Source organism: Patagioenas fasciata, chromosome 9, assembly GCF_037038585.1.
Source record: "Patagioenas fasciata isolate bPatFas1 chromosome 9, bPatFas1.hap1, whole genome shotgun sequence".
NCBI lineage: Eukaryota > Metazoa > Chordata > Aves > Columbiformes > Columbidae > Patagioenas > Patagioenas fasciata.
Window position 1 is genome coordinate 11,132,359 of NC_092528.1, and position 19,726 is coordinate 11,152,084.

At 38.6% G+C, this 19,726-nt stretch overlaps 1 protein-coding gene across 2 annotated transcripts in view; it reads left to right on the plus strand.

The window, feature by feature from the left end:
• The first annotated feature begins 12,485 nt into the window (after positions 1-12,485).
• The window catches only part of CLSTN2 (calsyntenin 2), a 334,315-nt gene continuing 327,074 nt past the window's right edge, over positions 12,486-19,726 (plus strand). The window contains exon 1 of one of the 2 annotated variants that reach the window (XM_065844300.2): positions 12,486-12,690. In XM_065844300.2, the coding sequence (XP_065700372.1) occupies positions 12,621-12,690 (70 nt within the window). In that variant the 5' untranslated portion in view covers positions 12,486-12,620. Of the gene's footprint in view, positions 12,691-13,197; positions 13,262-19,726 lie in introns of those variants that run through there. The other variant, XM_071812444.1, reaches the window with a different exon arrangement.

A 19,726-nucleotide genomic window follows, 5' to 3' on the forward strand; every position in this document is an offset into this window, starting at 1 on the left:
AACATAATTTAGAACATGATAGCCATAACTATTGTTAGTATAATCTAGCCAGTCTCACTTTGTTTCTTATGTGATATCCTAGAAGTGAATTGCACTGCCTCTTCATATCTAAGTTGAACTGTTGTATATTCTGTAGAATCTAGAAGCTGGCTGCAGTGAAATCAGCATCACTTCTTAGTAATAACTCCCAATAATTCTGAGATTAGCTCAGATATCTTCTGTAGAAGATCCATTACTGTTATAGTTTTAGAGATTTTGTTATCTACTAATGATGGTTGCACAAGATCTGAGAATTTTCTGATAGTTTTCCTTATAACTTGCACCCAAAGATGTGCTAGCGATACACTGGGGGTGTTTGTAGACAATTTAGCAGCAATAGCAGAACAGCAACTTTTCCACATAGTGTAAAAAATGTATTTGAAGACTGGCAACATTCAACATTACATCTTCTCTTTTATTTTCTAAACTTAATGCACTGTTACTCTCTTCAGGGTTGTATTTTGTAGTTCTTTCACATGTAAAGCTGTCTTTGATCTGGAAAGATGAGTAACAGTTTCAAAATACCTTCACCTCTGATCCCTTTTATCTCAGTTCCCCTAATTTTTTCTCTCATTCGTTTCTACCTTGCCGTTCCCAAAAGTTGTCTCATCATATGCTACTTCATCAGATGCCTTTTTAAATTGCATGCTAATCTGCAAAAGCACAACTATAAAATGCTATGATAGGATACTGTGTTTACGTGTCAGTAATTACCTCATGTTTAAGACTAATCACATCCAGTTTTTATACGTAACTTTTTATCACTGCATAACATGGAGGCACTAGAGAATAGAAGTATGGAAAAATGAAAACAAGAATAAAAAAGGAAAAAAATAGCTAGGGGAGAAAGGTGCATTTACTTTTTCATGAAAAGCATTTAATCACAAACATATTCCTGGGGAACTGGGCATCCCAGTGAGAACAAGAGAGTGCTGTGAGGAGGGAAGGCTTTGCTCTGGTTCCCAGTTCACAATGAGCCTGAGAAGGAAAGGAAGAGCCAGTTGATCAGGGAACGGAGAACTGTTCCAAACACGGGAAAATGCTGCAGGATATCTTATGCAGTATATCTTATGCTCTGAGAAGTTTCCAGGGAAGTGGTAACATGGTTCGAATTACAATCTGGCCCTGAGGCTTCCTTTATTCATGGAGATTACAGAACTATATAGGCCTTATATAGGTCTCTGTTCTACTAATTAACGGTTTTATCGTACGTCTGAGAGACCATGGAGTGGCAGAACTTCCTAACTCGTTTCCATTTATGCAGAATCATATTGCTATTCCAGATTAATGATGCAGAAGTAGTAATTATGTTTTTATAATGGTTTGTGGTGAGATATCAGCTCTCTGTCAAACGAGTAATTTGTATGACAAGAAACAGATAGAAACAAGACAGTGACTTGCATATAATTTCTTAAACAAAGCCCATGGCACTCCTCAGGTTACTCAACCTCTGCTGTTTTTTACCAATATCTTTTGTTCATAATTAACTCAGCTTGTGGGTTTTTTTGTTTTGTTTTTCCCAAGAGATTAATGTTTTCTGCAATTGCACTGAAAAATATGCAAAATCCTTTTACATTTGTTTAGGACATAAAAATATGTCCAATAAATTGGTAGCAGACTTCTTGCCTACATTTTAGCATTTCAATATTCACTAAGGCAAAATGGGCAAAGCTGGATAACCACTATAAAAATACTTCCACCATTTTCCACTTGCATTGAAAATTTAATTCACGTTGACTTTGCTTAACTTCTGCAAACATTTGGAAATTAAGTTTTAATCACTCAGAGGTATGCAGACCGTGAACTTCAAATATACTCATTTAAAATGTTCAGGTACTTGGACAGTGTTTAGGTTATATGGAATGCAGAAATGCTTGTCTCCATGGGATTACTAAAACACTGTGCCAGAGCAAAGATATGAACCCAATTAAATGAATCGGATCAATACTTGACAGCACTTTGTACAGCTGGGGAGCTGAACATACACAACTACTACTTAGTGTGCATGTAAGGAGGGAAATATAAGAGCAAACTCTATGATTAAGAAGGAGGTCCTTTTGAATAAATGAGATGCGTCGATGGCTTAGCTGCATTAACTTCCTTTTCCACTTGGCCTTCCTAGAACTCAATAGAGGTGATGATCCTGGTCAGTCATAGAGCTACTATCCAAAGATGTCCGGTTACTGCTTGGAAGGCTCTTGTGAGAAGAGCTATAGAGATAGGAAGGAGATGGTGGCCCTTTTGAAACAGGGACTGTGAGGTTTGCTTTCTTGTTCACTGTGGAATTGCATTAATCTTACATTCAGAGCATGGCTACCAGGAGCTTTATTGACATTGCAAACCTCAAATCAAGGTAGAGAAAATAATTATATACTTATAAAAAACATTTTAGGAAAAGAAACCATTCCTATTGATTAACAGGCAATTTCAATGTACTCAAGGCTGTTCTTTATTGATCTATGGGCATCTGAAACAATTTCACACTGCTTAATTGTTTTGCTATATTAATCACATCTCTTGCTTTATCTCTGAATTGATAGCTATTAAATTCTAGGAAGTTTGAGAGAGTAATAATGTTTGTATTACAATAACAATTTTTCATATTATCACAACTGAGTTGCAGCCTTTCCAAACTCTTAAGTTACTAAAACATATAAGCTGCTTTGTCATTGCCAATCACAGATAAAATGCAAACGCTAATCATTTGTTGGGCAACTGCTAAACAACACTTGCCTACTGTTTATTGGTGATGAGAAATTTCACAGGGAAATTCACAGTCTCTGCAGCAAGACACTAATGAGATAGTAAGAAAATGCAACTCTACAAAAAAGCTCTGCTTCTTTTCCTTTTTATTTTGTTAATACGTTTATTGTAGTATTTGAGTCACTTAGTGAGCCAATACGTTCAGTTTGAATGCATTGCTTACTACAAGCTTTGCTGAAGTTTACAATCCTCAAAATAGTCAATTCTCAGTTACTTGGAAGACCAACACTCTTCTCATGAAAGCGTAGCAAAATGTAATTTTCCAAACCAGAGGATTTTCACTAATGATATTGTATAGAAAAAAAAAAAAGTATATATATACTTACTCTAGCGCCCTGTGTTGCGTTGCCAGAAATAAGTGCATGAAAAGGGCATAATAAGTCATGTAACCTCATTCAAACAGCAAGTCATAATCTTTTCCTAGAACTGAATGGTGTGATAAGAATGGGACTGATAGGATGCACTGTGTTTCAATGAAATATTTCTCCAGGTTACTGTCATTTGTTGGTAATGACCACATAATCTGTCATCTAGTGTCAGTCAACAAAGCAGGATAAGTTTGGGGTACACTTCAAATTTCACTCACAGAATGCATCTAGGAGAATCCTTTCTGCCTCCTTTGAGATGTTTTGCCCTGGACACCTTCATCTATGGGAAAAAGATTCCTTGGTCAAGTTGTATTTTTATACTAAAACTTATCATTTTGGGGAAATTGAGAATAATTAAAATATTAGTTGTTTTCACAGTTAAAGGATAAGTTCTTGTGGAAGCTTTCAGCCTTTATGGAGAGCCAAGACATAAATAAGTGGAATATTGCTATAGCTACTGTTTCAGTTATCAAGCAGCAATATGAACACTGTGGATCTGAAGATCTCTTCTCTAAGTTAGTCACTCATTTGTCCTTGGGTGTCTTATAGTTTCCTGTAAGGAAGAAAAATATTGTTTCATCTAAATTGATGCTGAAGGGATAACACTGCATTTGGAATTGTTCTCGGATTTGAGCTCTTTGGTAATTTTATTTCCTTCAGTTCAGAAAACCAAATGAATAAGGTTATACTTTTAAGAATCCATCTCGCCTCCTGGAATGATGAATTTGCTACCTCTGCCCTGTATATGCGATTCCTCTCTGATGTCACTCTGGGCCTCTCAGACTCATTTTTTAGAAGGGCTTGACTGCAATTCATTTGTTTGGTTTCAGCTGAATTTTGTTAAAGTTGAAATCCAGAGATTCATGTGGATAGCTATGTGGATGCATTTCATCACTGAATCTCTTTGATGTTATTTTTCCATTATTTATCATCTTTGGAAACATTGTATTTCAGTAACAGCTTTTCTGATTTGTCTCCATTCTGTGTTTTCATTTATCTGTGTGTAATATACTCACTGTGTTTAGAACCACAAAAATCTCCATAGTTTCTCTTCTACATTTGAGAGTTCAGTTATTGCAAAGGAAACTAGTTCAGTTAGAACAGTAGAAGTCATGAACTCTACAACTGCGCAATGTGAGGTACTGCTTGAAAAGATGATCGAGGTACTTTGGTTTCCTGTGATGCAGACATATTATGCCTGTTGTTCTTTAAAGAAAAAAAATCCAGATGGCATTAGATTTCCCGTAATGGAGGAAAAATCCCACAAGTGCTATGACTCACAGCACTCGGGTTCTCCATTTCCAGGGTGTCTAGAGCTCCGTGTGTCTCTGGATGGCACTCTTTACCTGTGTTCCTACTGAAATGATTGGCTCCTGTAAATATCAGGTCTTGCTAAGTGATCAGCCAAAATGCAGGAACTCTTGGCAGCTCAAATCAAACAGAATTAAATCTAAAATGGTTACTATCAAGAAATTTGCATTGGAAGAAAACAAAATGGATATAGTGTAAGATTATATTATTATACTAATCAAGAGAAATCAGACATGGAGAAAAATTTGGGAAATGATGAAAAATTGTCATCAATCAAAAAATGAAGAACAGCTATTAAAAGTAACTGGTTCAAATTTAGCTTGAGGAGGAAACTTTAAAGTGACTGGAAAATCTTTATCTGCACCATCATTTTTTGACACTTACTCTGGTAATTAAACTACAGGAAAGGTAGCAGTTAGAAGGATGTTAATAGCCATGTGGTAATTCCACGCTTTGATTACATTTTTGAATTTGAACATTATTTTTCTGCAAACATGTGTGTTTTCATTTTGAAGATTTTTAATTGCTAAAGGGAAGCTGTGCTTAGCCTTTGACAAATAAATAGAAGCTATCTAAGTGTTAGGTTAGAATGACTCGTGTATGTTATAAATATAATGGGAAAACCTCATAGATATTAGGCTGGTTTGCACTGATTTAGAATCTGACACTTTGTTCTAGAACTTCAAGAAGTATTAAGAAAAATATACAAAAACTAGGAAAAAGGTAGAAACAGCAAGTATTGATCAATTGAAAAGTGAACGTGGAGAATATTGAGGGTAAATAAGGTGAACTAATTGTTCATTTAAAAGTTCTAGAACATGGAGAAAGGCATGAGAACTGGAAAATTCTAAAGAAGGCAAAGGACATGAAAAACAGATCCTATGGAAATCTGTTATGCAATCTGATGGGAGCTAGAGTGGCACCATGAAGGCCACTCAAGATGGAAAGACATACTGTAATTTTTTTTCTTCAGTACTGCTAAAAATTTGTCAAATTGCATTTTTAGTTGGGTTTCAAAGATCACCTTGGATATTTATTGTTCTCCCCCCTCCACACATTAAAATAGCCACATTCCTGTCCCAAAGTGGATTTGCATCTTCCCTGAAATCTATAGAAAGCTGACTGAAAAATGTAATGAATTAACATGGGCTATAAACCTAGCAATGGGGTACCAATTTACATATCTAACTTTACTGTGCTGTTCACAAAATGTACATCCTAAGAAATGGAACTTAGCAAAAGATGAGTTGTTTTGAAGGCAGCTAATATGAGAAAAAGAAATGTTAGGAAGAATAAATAAATCCTTTGAGTAAAAGAATTTGCCTGCTGTGCCTTCAGGTGATGGCATTTGCTTCCAAGAACTAAAACTACTGTAGTTCTGATGGCATGTTGATGTTCTCATTTCCTCTGGATATTTGAAGTTATCTACATTGCTGCCATCCAAGCTCAGCTAGCCTGAAGCCCATCCCATGAAGAGCTGACACAGTGTTCCAAAAGACTGCATTTTTGCCTCTCTGAGTACAGAAAAAATGGTCACAAAGAAAGGCCCTAGTTCAGCAGGTTATAGAGCAGCACCAATTTCATGATCTAATAATCTGAAGAGAGCGTTGTACACTTGTGCTAGGCACCCTACATTAACTTTTCATTTTCCGTTTGATACAAGGCACAGTGTGGATGCTGATCTATCACCTTTCTAGTTGGGTAAGGCTGCACTGCCCCATGTGCTGATTTATGCCCTGTGCCTGCTGTGGCAGCTTGGATCGCCCAGTATCTTACTAGTAGCCAAATAAATACTAGTTTGTTTTCTGGGGCTCAACTGCTAATGGAGAACAGGAGAGATGAGAAGGGTTGTTATGTTTTTAACAACAGGAATGACACTGAGAATGCTCTCACAAAAGAAATGGGAGAATCCTGGGTCTTTTGAAATAATGTTTTTATGGTTCATTAACTTTTCCATTGAAATATTTCTCAAAAGAATAAAGTAAATGGGGTTGGGAGGTGAGGAGAAGCCAAAGGTAAAACATAGCAGCTCACCTGAAAACAACAGCCAACATTTTAAATGTAAATGTCAGATTGCATTGCCTATGCCTTTAGAAGAGGATGTAATTTATGGTGAACGGGTGTGGGAAGGTTCAACTGCAGTTCTGGTGGAGGCATTAATCTCTTTTTCTGGCTAGCCAGAATCTGAAACAGTACCCTTAATTGTGGTTTACACCTAGTGGTTTTGATACCTTTAGAAAAGGAATCGAAACCAAAGTAACGACAGCCTTCAGAAAAATTGAAAAAAATATTCATTCACTGTGTTCCTGATTTAAGTTTGAAATTGTTTTGTCTGTAGGCAAAATACTTATTCAGTGTTCCATATATTAATTTTTATCTTTAATTGTATCTTTCCCAATTTAGATCCAATGTCAAAGTTGAAATCCTGCGCTATATTCATTAAAAATTTGCAAAAGATTTGCTGATTTCCTTCTACACTGCTGACAATTTTATTAATGCTATGAAAAAAATACATGATCTCTGCTTCTGAATTCTAATTTAATTACATAAAATAATGTCTTAAATGAAAGATCTGAACCAGGTAACACAAGAGAAGGATAACAGTACTCTGTAATTCATCTCATCACTGAGAATAAAAAGGCAAACACCTAGCAGGTGTTATCTTGTTGGTAAATATTAGAGTGAGAATCTTACTTTCATTAGAAGAAAAACAATAAAAAGTCAAGACAGAGTAAAGCACTTCACTATGGATTCCATCAGCTGATTACCTGAATAGTGCTGCTTGCTTTATTTTTTTAGAGATTCAACACGCTGTTGTGCATAAAATCATTGTGTGGACATGGAAGAGTACAATCTCCAACTAAAATTTTAAGAAGTTAGGTAGGTGGTATTTAATCAGCCAGGAAGGAACTTGGGTAGAAAATCCCTACTCTTGCAAAAAGTACTGCAGTATTGTTAAAGAGAACATACTGCCAAGACTTGCTATATATTCCATTTCAAAGCACATCCAGGTGCATGACTGTAACAGGACATTAGCTCAAGTCTGAGTCATATCTCCTACTAAATTACCAACATCATTTTCTGCCAGACATGAGTCTTTTATACAGGTGTCCATCAAAGGGCTATTTTGATGTAATTAAGGGAGACACTATGTAACTTCATTTTATTTAGTGATCTCTCACTATAAAAGCTAATCAAGCTTTGTAATACATTGAAAACAAATATTGCTTTTGAAATAACAATTAAAAGCATGTGCCTCTTATAGAGCCCAAAAGAAGATGGATGTCTTTTGGAATTTAGGAACATGACAAAAGCTGTGGGTTTAAAAGCAGAGGATTTCAGTATTAAGGCTTTGAATATCAGAGCTGAGGAACTAGTTGCAGATTTTCCATTATACTGATTAGAAAAGGTAGGGTTACATATACTTTCAGAGTTCCAATCTGCATTCTTAAATAGGATTTACATTATACACAAATTATAAGAGACAATGCAATAGACTGTCAGCAGTATTTATTTCCAACATTATAGCTGTTTGGCTTTGGTCAGGTCCTTAATGCTATTTAAACAAATATACTTCTTTCCCTACCTTTCACGTGACTCTTCCTGCTGCAAAGCAGCCTTTTGTTTAAAAAACTTCCCAATGATTACAGAACACATTTATTTATTATTCAGATGATTCATTTATTATGAATAAATAATTTAAATAAATTTTCTTCTGTTTAATTAACGCATTAGCAGTTGCAGCATATATAGAAGGTAATGTTTATACTCATTTCTCAGGCTGTTAGTTCTATTCTACTTGATGTCCTGAATAAGTGTCCAGAGAAATGCTTGTTCTGGAGAGCCAACAGAACCTGAGGTAGCAGCAGCAAAATGCTCCATCTTTCTGTCCAGGTCCTGTAATGTTCAGAGCAAGTTTAAACCCATGGAGCAAAAGAGCAAATAATCAGGAAGGCTCTGGGCCTATTTCAAACTCACAAACAAACACGAATCACATCAGGATCATTGCTGCTGCATTTGGCATACATAAAAAACTATTACTTTATATGGCTAATAAAAACAAATGTTACTGCTGTTCTATTGAAAAAGTGGATACTGATTTCTCTACTTGATTGCAATACCAGACTTTTATGTAGCATCTTAAAATACATGATCTAATGCTATCTTTTAAATGGATTTTCTTCTTTAGAATGGCATATATACTCCTCTCCCTTCTGTTTTTCCAACAGGAAAACATGTAGCCATTTTCTTTGGTAATACATAAACTTCTCCCAAATGTAATGAAATCTAGATTCCTGTGGTGCATTTTTTTTTTACTATATATTAAGTTTAACTTTGCTTGAATCATGGCTTTAGGCACCCAATCAGATTATGTTCTTCCTATTTTTGGTGTTATGCAAACATTTCCTAAAACAAAGCAATACAGAACAGTGAACCTTATACCCTAATCCTATAATGAATGCTACAATGAGATTTGCTGTAGGATCTGATTTGTGTATATGTTTGCACTGAATCTCTTGTATGGATGACAAAGTGACTTTTATAATGTTGAAAAATATTCTCCTTTATTTCTTTTATGTTTTGATGCTTAAGTTGTTTTTTAATTAATGGAGTCTAATATACTTAACAAAAGAGTAATATCGCTTTGTACCTGGATATTACTGCTAAGCTATATCTTCTTTGTTACTTAGAAAAACTGATATTCACTATGATATAATATTATAAATATGATCACCATGATAGTTAAAACTCCCAGCTAAATATCCTGATATATCATGAGGTAGAATTAACCATGACCTTGGAGCTACCCAGATTTCTCCAGCAAATATTATTTGTCAAGGTTAAATCCTCCCCTCCAGCAGAATCTTGAATCCACACTGGGGAAATTATGATAAAAATAATCTTTACATCTCTAGACTCAAATGGATCTTTCTGATTGACTGCCTCTCATGCCAGGTCCATGTCGATAATTCTCAGTGAGTGCATGGCTATGACCTTTTCCCCCTTGTTTTAGAATTTCTGTTTTACAAGACCAATAAAACATGTCAGAACAAAGTGGTGGTTCTAGACATGTGAATGGATGGATCTCAGGTCAGAGGTAATCCTTCAGCAAGTTCCTGTTTGGGACTAAATAATACATTTCCCTACTGTAATGGTTCTGTCAAAAATGTATACAAGCAAAATCTGAAAGATACACTCCTTCAATTACACAGTCATTAAACAGAAAGACTTAAATAAGTAAAGGATTTTTGACTTGCTTTCTTAAACCCTGTAAGGGCTGTAGAAGTCAATGGACATACCTGGTTACAAAGCTGCACAAAATGTAGGACTTAGCAGCAATTATTTACCTTAAATTTCTGCATAGTGCTACATCATCATTATTGTTTGTAAGTATTTCTATGTCTACATACATCACCTGTATAAAACATGACCAAAAGACTGCAGAACACCCAGGCTGTTATGTCAATAAACAAATACAATCAGGTAAAAAGGAGAACAGTTTTTGATCAAGGTACCAGAGCTCAAATTAGTTTTTGATTCTGACACCAATATCATGTTATCTGTTGGTAAAGTCTCTTCATCTTTTCTACTTCAGCTCCCTGCCTGTGGAATGGGGTAACATCTGTCGCTTTTCATTTCCGTTATCTGTCTTATTTATTTAGGCTATAACTTGGCTGAGGGATGTATCTTCCTGTACAGCATCTACCTTGCAAACCCACTTTCTATATATCACTAACAAATCAGTTACATTATGGATTGTTAGTAATAGGTTAATACTTAAAAAGCAATATTTTCTAATTTTAGCTTCCTCAGATTCTTGCTAGTTCACTGTATCAAAATACCCTCCTTAAATTACGTTGCTGTGTTTACTGTGCTTATATATATTTACTCTTTCAATGTCTATGGGTCATATTTGTAACCTTTCAGAAAGTGAGATGTTGCATTATGACCTTGTGACAGCTTTTTTTTTTTTTTTAATTAATGAACTAAAATCCTATGGATTTTAAAGTTCCTTCTATGCCTTTGCAATCTTTGTCAGTCTGACTACTATAAATGTGGATTATTTTGGCCAAGATCACATGGGTTTACCCTGTAATTCCCTTTCACATTGATAGTTAAACCTCTCTGCGCTATGTATAATATTTGCTGCAGGTGACGGATGCTCAGCACAGCAGTGCACCTGTAAAGAAATCAGCTGTGGTGTCCACAGCTGGTTTCACAAGCCAGGCAGTGGTGTCCTCCCAGCTGGGTGGCAGGGAGCATGGTCAAGCCTCTGTCATACACTGCAAGTGCTTTTGAGCTGTTTGCAGAAAACCTTTACTGTGCATACGTGGCAAACATTGTTTTGGAAGATTTAACACTTTGGCGATGGAGGAGCTTCCTCCTGGCTACCAGAAGTGACTTATAGTAGCTGAATTCCTCATCCAAAAAAACCTTCTGTTGAAAGATGAGAAACAACTGAATGCTGGCAAAAATTACTTTTCTGTGCGTGGCTGTCTGGTGTGTAAAATTATTTTAGTGCTGATTTTCCCTAATTCTTCTTCATGCTTGTTCCATTCCAACTCGCAATAGAGATTACAGACAAGCAAATTCTATAAGTAATTAAATAAGCAACCAAAAAGCACATTAGAAATTTGTCCCAAATGGTATAACTTGGGAATTTTCTGTCTGGACGAAGTGGAACAGTAAATGTGTATTTCCAGCCTCCTTCTCTAGCAGATGAGGTATTACATCTTAGGTTTGGAAAACGCCTTGGGTTCTTGTCTGTGTGTCCCATCCTGCTTTTTCTGAGCACGTAGTTGGAACAAGGAGTGAATCTTGCATTCCATCTACTCAAAGTGATTTGCTCCATGCATCATGCTTCTAGCAATGCATATTAAGAGAATAGAAAGGAGCTCAAATGATTTTAACCAATAACTGTGATGTCCTCTGTGTGTTACATGGGGTTCTGTAGGATGGACCCTAGTCTTGCTCTTTGGCACGCAGTTTTCAGCTAACACTCCTACCATTTCATTAGTGCAGCCTGAGATTGCTGTCAGAATGACAGCCCGCACAAAGCCAAGTGAATAACAAACCTGCGTTCGAGTTGTGATTCCGTTGTACTTGCTTTCCAGAGTTTGGTGGCTTCGATGAGTAATTTATGGGACAGAGCACAAATAAGACAACAGCTGAAACAGGGAGAGGACTTTGCAGGGAATAAGCTATCCTGCAACTATTCCTTGTAGCTCTCACAGCTTGCATTTAGCTAACACCTTACAGCTTGTACAGCTTATACTCTTATGGTGAGTGTCCTCATGTTTGCCTGTGCTTCCTTCCCAGAATATTTCAGACCTCTGCAGTCCTGAACACGAGTCTCACCTGGGCATAATTTCTGAGCCCCCCCAGCTCTGTGTTCACAGCCTGATCCCACGTCCCTCCTGCACCGCTCAGCCTCGCCGGCACAGTCTCCATCCCTAAGGTTTGAAGTCATGCCTATTCCTTGTACATTTCCCCTCTTTACCAAAACCTTTGCAGTTTGTCCTCTTCTCCAATAAAATAATTCCATGCTTTCTTCCACCCCGGGTTTCCAAGGTTTCCGATTTCTCCTCCAAATTTCCCGAACTGTCACTTCATCTTCTCTGGGCTCTTGCAGCCACCGCCTCTGTGTCTTCCTGCCCCGGTGTCCTTTGCATCCATCACCAGAGCCTTGTTTTCTTCCCTGTGTCCCATGTCCCCCATTGCTGCCGCTCTCCCCACCCCTCCACCCGCCCCTTGCTCGTTGCAGCTTGCGCGGGGCCGCACGCGGGGCTGCTCGGCTCGCGCCGCCCGGAGTCCCGCACGCGCGGGGAAGGCGACACCTGCACGCGCAGGTGCGCGGGGCCACCCCGCGCCGCTCTCCTCACGGCCGGGCCCGGCGGCGCTGCTCAGCCCGGCGCCCCCCGCCCCCGCTCATGAATATTCACGCCTCTCCTCCCCGTGACGTCGCCGCGGTCCCGGGGCGGGTGCCGGAGCCGCCCCGGTGCTGGCAGTGAGGGCGAATGACGGAGCGGCGGCCGTGGCAGCGGCAGCCTCCGCCCGCCTCGCCCCGCACACAGCCGCCGCCGGGAGCTGCCGCACAGGGCGGCGTGTCGCGCGCGGAGGGCCTGCGCCGCGGCGGGGATGCGGCGCTGCTGCTGCCGGGGACCGGCGCTGCTGCTGCTAGGGCTGGGCAGCCTGCTCGCCGCCAAAGGCAGGTAGCGCGGGAGGCGGCGCCGGGGGCGGCGGGACCGAGTACTTGGGCGGTGGGGGCGAGCGCGTAGCCCGTGGCGGGGCGAGCGGGGCTGGCCGGGGCGCTCACCGCGGGGCTTCCCGGAGAGGCGGCGAAGCAGAAAGTTTGGGGGGGCGGGAGGCGCGCGGGGCCGCGGCACCGGCGGCTGCGCTGCAGCCGCTCCCTCGGGCGGCCGCGGGCCAGCGGGTTCCCACAACTCGTCGCCCGCTACTTTTTTGGGTGTGCCCGTTCTCGGGGACAGAGGGACTCAGGAAACGGCTGAGCTGAGCGGGAACTGCCGCTCCCGGTGCTGCAGAACTGCTCCGGGAGTCCGGCGCGGGTGGAAGCCGCGGCTCGGCGGATCGTGCTAGACTGAGGGCTCCTGCTTCGCGGTGAACGGTCGGGAAGGGCTGAAAGGAGGGAAATGGGAGAAGAAGATGGTCACTATCAAATCTTCTGGGAGACCGTGACGTGAGGTCACCCAGAGCATCCCCAGTCCGCTCCGCGGTGCCCCGGGTTCCCGCTGCTCGCAAGGAAGCGCAGGTTGCCGCAGGTTTGTGGAAACTTGCTGTCGTGCAGGGCTGCCCCGGCGCAGCTCTCCTAACTGCACAGCACCCAAACACAAGAGTTGCCCGTTCAAAAAGGCTCTGGTCTCCCAGGTGGCCAGGGTCTTATTTTCTTTAGTTGTGTTCTTTTCCCTTGGCATTGTTTTCTTACAGTTCTTCTATGATTTTCTAGCCCCAAGTTTTAAGAACTTAGTTTTGAGAAGTCTCATTTATTTTATATTATTTAAACCCAGGTTTATTGTTTTTTCTTTTATATGAGGCTTTACCTTTTATTTTATTTCTGCGTGTGTGTGAGAGAAGGGAAAACTTGTGTTTGTTTGGTCTGAGTTTGTTTGGTTTGTGTTTGTTTGTTTCCTTTAAAAATAACTGCCTGAGTCCTGACTTTGAGAGGAAACTGATTATTTACGTTAAACACTGCTTTCACTTTCTTTAGATTATCCTGTATGAATAGCAGAAAGCAACTATAGGAAATGGATTGCTACTTACGTGCTAACCCAGCGGGTACCTTAGGTCCTGGTGGGATATGGTGTTTCCTGGGCAGATTAACTATGTGATGTAGCAAATATCATGGCAAGTTTTGATGGAGGGGAATTATTTTTCTCCTGCTTTCTTTCTTATGAATTTAAAAGTAATTATCTCCTTTACATGGCTCTTTTCTTCAGACAAGCATGTGAGTTTTTAGTTCGTGGGAGATGTCTTTTAAAATGTTGCAGGTAGTTCATCAGACAAATTCAAGTTGTTTTCTTGTGGGGTTATGCTTTGTATTTGACCACTGGAGGGCTGCAAAGAGCATTTTTGGATAACAGTACTCACAATTTACCAGTCTTTAGTGTTTAAAAATAGACATTTTAGGGGTATTTGTATTGATATTTGAGTGCTTTAAGTTTTCAATTACTACTTTACGTTATTTCTTAAAATTAGATTTCATCAAAAACTATTCAGGATTAATAAATGGATTAACATGGCTTGCCACTGTATGCAGTTAGTATCTGATATACTTACCTCTGTGGACTCTTCCTTTTTATTCCACCCCCCCACAACACGATCATTAGAGGAGAGAAAAAAGGATTTATTTCACCAAGAATCTGGTGCTGCTTTCTCCTTGCTCTGTATTTTTCTGTAGGACAGTTATTTTAATTCAAAAGGCATTTTGTGATTATCTCACAGTTGAGAGGCTTGGTACTATAAGCGGAAACTTGACTTTTAGCCTGAAGGTGGGTGCTTGCTGGTTGGAGGTGCAGGTAGGCCACCGCGTGTACAGAGCTCTTCTGTTGCTGTAAGCATCCAATTGTAGAGAATAGCAAAGGCAGTCCAAGATAATGGTTTCAGATCTCATCCTGACTCATCTACTTTGCTGCATTCTGCTGCTCCTTGTTTTAAAAACAAAACCATCCCCTTGCCCACCCTTTTCCCCACGTATTTTTGAGGATAGGGAGAAGGATTACGGAAACAGTTGTAGTTTTCTGCATTCACTCAGTAGAAAATAACAATTTCTGACACAAAAATATCTCCGGTCTGCAAAAATTGTTTGCACTCTATAGAAAAGAAAAAAACAAGACTCTCTGAAGTTTTCCATGGGAAAAAAACAAATACAAGAGGCAATGCAAGAAGGTTTTGTAGGTGGTCAGTTACAGAACTTAATCTGTGTATTAAATACTCATATGCCGTTTATAGGGTTTTTAGCTTTCTAGCAGATTGTTGACCCTGGGATCTTTGTCGTAGGTTCCAGTAAACTCAAAGTTTTGGACAGATATCTATATATCTATATATATCTACATAATTTTTTTTAAGTATTTTCGGACAGCTTTGTTTTATAAGACAGAGAGGCACACTTTGTGGAGTATTGGAATTGCACTAATGATGTCTGAAAATTGTGCAGACAGTCTCTCATGGTCTTCAGTTATGTAACATAGTAAATATGCTAAAAGAGAAGATTATATATTTCCCTAGCACATTCAGAATTCATAGATGCTCTGCACTAGTCTACGTAAAAAGCTGATTTCTTAAATTATTTATTATATTTTTCTAGTATTTATTATTAAATTACTAGTCGAAGTCCTACAAAGGTTGCTATATTCAAATTCCTTGTGAGACCCAATTAGTCAACCTTTCAAGTATGACTGTATTTTAACTTCATCATTAACATAAACATAATTTTAATCTTTACTATTTTTTTTAAGTACTGCTGAAAGCATCTCGATCTGAATAACTAAGAATATTTGATTCCAATTAAATTAATTACATGGGCAAAACTTGAAGTCTTAGTCATTCAGGACATTTCCAAATCAATGGAACATTCAGTCCCACTTGGCAAATCTATTATATGAATATATCTGATATGACTGTCAGCAGTAGAAAAACAACTAACCCTGGGAGACAGAGCCAGCAGATTCTGTGTAAAAGAAAGCTTAAAGCCTGGGGAGAAAAATGAAAGGAAAAGCTTTGAGAGCATGCTAGATAGGTCCATGTCTGATTTTTTTTTTCCTGTGTAACATCATGGCTACTTGTAAATTTTTTTCAGAGTAAATAATAAGGAAATACTTTTCAATATCAGTTCAGAGTAGAGAGTTAAAAGAAATAGTAAGAACCTTCTTTTCATCCTCATCCAAAATACATGAAAAGTAATATTTGGTGCATTACTTGCGTCAGAAGATGGGGAAAGAAGCAATCTTGCTTTCTGTTGCTCGTCGTTTCTGTAGCTCACCAAGAACCCCTGGAAAAGCCATGTAGATGGTTTTGTATTTCCATTTTCTCATAAATAAATAGAGATAGGAATACTTCTTTTTTAGAGTGTTTTGATTGAAAAACAAATAATTATAACTGACTCTTGTGTCTCATAGGATAAAAGATTCATCTCATTATGAAGCTGGGTGTCAAGATAATAAAATAATTCAGAGTTATTAAGACAGAAGTCAGAGTATTTGATAACTGCTTTAGTAGCTGGGTATTTCAGCATAGAAGACTGACAACTGTATTTAAATTGTCATCATGAAACTAGAGAATGTGTACCAGCCATAACCATATTGTTACACTTTTTAATTGCATTATTTGGAAAGCTACCAAAACTGGGAACCTAAGAGCTTCAGAGCTTTCAAAGCATATTTCAATTGTAAGCACAGTGTGTGCCACTTAAGGAACACACTGGAAGGTAAGTCTTTTGTCTCCAAACATGAAGGGATGCAAGAACCATGTGGAGTCATAGTTTCACCACTTCTTTTTTTTCTTTTTCCTTGAAGTGACAGCCCTCAGAATTCAAAGGCAGTATCTCCATCTGGGTAGACCTTCTCATGGCCAAATTGCAAACTTAAAAGCAGCCTCAGTTTTCTTTTTCTGCCTTTTAAAGATTTGGAGAAGTGTATGAAAACTGATTAGAAGCTCCCAGAAGCACTGTCACTATGTTGTGATTATTTACTGTTTAACTGGAAAAACTTATTGATGATCTAGTACTCTCGTGTATCCATTAAGCATTAAAAAAGCAGAATGCAAATTGCTAGTTTTACATAGTTATAGCTTGGTGTGTTATGAAACAGATGTTATTGCTAGGGCTCTTGACAATAAAGATTCATGGCAATGTTATTTAATATCTGATAGAAATGTTAGAGTGTAAATTTTCTCATATGCTTTTTGTGTGTCAGATTTTCTGTCAGATTGACAGTATGTTTTAGGAAAGTAATTTTGAAGTTCTAATTCCAGCTTCAAATATGCTTTCTTTCTGTACATATATTCTTGGCCTCTTCTTGGTCCTTATTTTCACTTAGTTGCCTCAAAATGATTTGTTTCTGTTTCTTTTGTTTCCAAGAAGGTTGTATTAGAAGGTAGCAAATAGCTTGTCTGTCTCCTATAGAGTGTCTGAGTGGTGTGTTGCATTTCATTTAGTACAGAGAGCTTCCCTACTGTGAAATAAGTAATAGGAAAATAAAAGATAAAATGCATTGTTTCTATAGCAAGCTAATAGCTAGTGTCAAGTGTAGTTCCCTGTAGTCCATAGGCTATTTTTGGAGATATGGTAAATCAAGTCCTGACATTTAAAACATGTTTAATGTTATTTTATGTTGTGTAAATGTAATTTTAAAAGACAATTTTTATAACCGAGTATCAGAGAGAATTGACCTGGCTCAAATACATGGTTTGTTTCTCTGTGGAGAGGACCACAAACTAAGTGTAGCTCTTCTGAGAGACTTCTTTTTGTCTCCTCTGGTATTTTTTAAAATAAGAGTAGTCTGAAAACAACAGGTAGTGGATACATACAAAGAGATCTTTGACTTACTTCTGGCTTTCCTCAAATGGTGGTTTCTCAGTCTCTTAAATGTGTCTTTGATTCATTAAACAAAAATTAACAGGAAAAAAATCTTCAAGTTGCAATCAATTTAACTGGACACTTTAGAGGATGGTAACAGAGTTGGAAGATACACTCCTAATTCAAAATTCAGCGGGATAAAAATCTTTGGGTTTGGATGTTGCACTGCAAGTAGAATATGGGCCAGCTGGAGTTGGTTCCAACGGAGAACAGTGAGATTGGAAAGTCTAAGCGACCTGACATGCTGACGGAGTTGTGGTCAGCTGAATGAAAAAGATTTGAGGAATGTGCAAACAATTTTCAGGTACATAAAAAGCTCCTGCAAAGCGGAGGAGAAAATTGTGTTCTCCATGCTCTCTGTGGGTAGGACAAAAAATAAGGAGCAACAGGAAAGATTCGGGGTAGACTTTAGGAAAAGCTTCTCTTGTCATGTTTTAGTGTCTTTAACTGGAGAACTGTAAGAAGTATTTGGAATAATATAAGCACATATAGTGGACCAGATCTTTTGGTGGGGAGGAGAATGGATGCAAGGTCATCCCAAAATTTGAGTTTCCAAGTACCAATAAAACATTTGCAACGATTTTGGTAGTGGAAAAATAAAAAGTTGGAGGCAATATGGACATTTAATAAAATGTTTTTATCTCCTGAGATGCTTCTGCAGACACCTTGTACCATTCCTTGGTCACTTTACAGATGCTGACTGCAGACTAGCAGTCCTTCAGTGGCAGCTGCTGCAGCCATCCTCCTGGGGATGCTCATTTATGTATTCTTCTGTCTTCAGAAGGTGTAATGTTGAACAACTCTGTGAAGTAGTATCTCCTCTTGTGCTGTTCCACTGAATCACAATCTAGCAATAGGTGCTAGAAGCAATCATGTGGGCTGTTCACGTATTTGATACCGAACAAATAAGCGACTTTATTCAGCTAACCCCCAAACCTTTCTCTACGGGAGAAGCTGCAGGGTGTTGTAGGTGCTTAACCTTCAGATGGATGCAGCTGTTGATTGTATAGCTTCATGAAGGAAAAAAGAAATAATCCAACATGTGCATACAATACAAAGGCACAACCTCTTATTTAAGTGGTGTTATGCAACTTCATGCTGGAGACTGGGAGAGTGTGGCTTTTTCTTTTCCACAGGCCCTTGCAGGTGGCCATTGTCCAAGATGAGGATACTGGCTTCAGCTGTCCCTTTTTTTCATTTCCACAAATGCAGGTTTTAAGTAGCACCCTGGCAAGCTCGTATTAAATGTTATATGGGTACTTTTGATAATTGTAGCTGAGGTAGACAGGAGGGTGAGTAGAAATCTGCAATCCAAGCCAGTTAAACTTCAGAATCAGAGAATGAATGGACCTTGTTGACAAGTTTGAAAAGCATGAGCCAAAGTAATAAGGGTAAAAAGAGAAGACAGTCTGACAAGAACTAGAGGTGGGAAAAAGAAGCCTAATGTCAAACTTGAGAAAGGCATTTGTTATACCAAAAAGAAAATATTCTCTGACTAAAGTTAAAGTTTGTAGTTTGATCCTGTTAGGCTTTTATCTATGAGTTTAAGTATGTTGTAGTTATTTAAAAATAGAAAAGTTGTCATGATTTGGAAAGGGTGTTTGTAAAAATAAGTTAGAAGGAATTTTCTAAGAGACACTTGTGGTGTGATTTGACGAGTTGTTAAATCTGTCACTGTATGTAGAGACAGGATTACTTGTCTGTCACTTTACCATGTAATATATAAAGCTCTTTCTGCAGCATCATATACTTCCCTGTACTCCAGGTTACTTCTTGCAGAACAGCATAATAGGATGCCTGGTGTATGCTTTGTGTAGTGTTCAGAAAATGTGTATATAAAAGTATACATATATGTATGCTCTATTTTAAACAGACTTAATTTTATACACATACGTATGTGCCTAAATACTTAACCGTAGAGTATAATAAAAGATACAAAGCTGAAAGCAAACTTCACAATTCATTTTGTGTTCCACATCTCTTGAGCTTGCAGCGTAAGTTTGGAGTGTGCCAAAATCCTCCACCAGGATGTGCGGACTTGCCGAGTATGCTCTGAGGCAATTATTTCTTCAGAGCAAACCTCGCTGTTGAAAGAAAGAAACTAAGCCTTCATTTCCATGTTGTTCACATCTTTGTCAACTCTTGTAATCTGGCT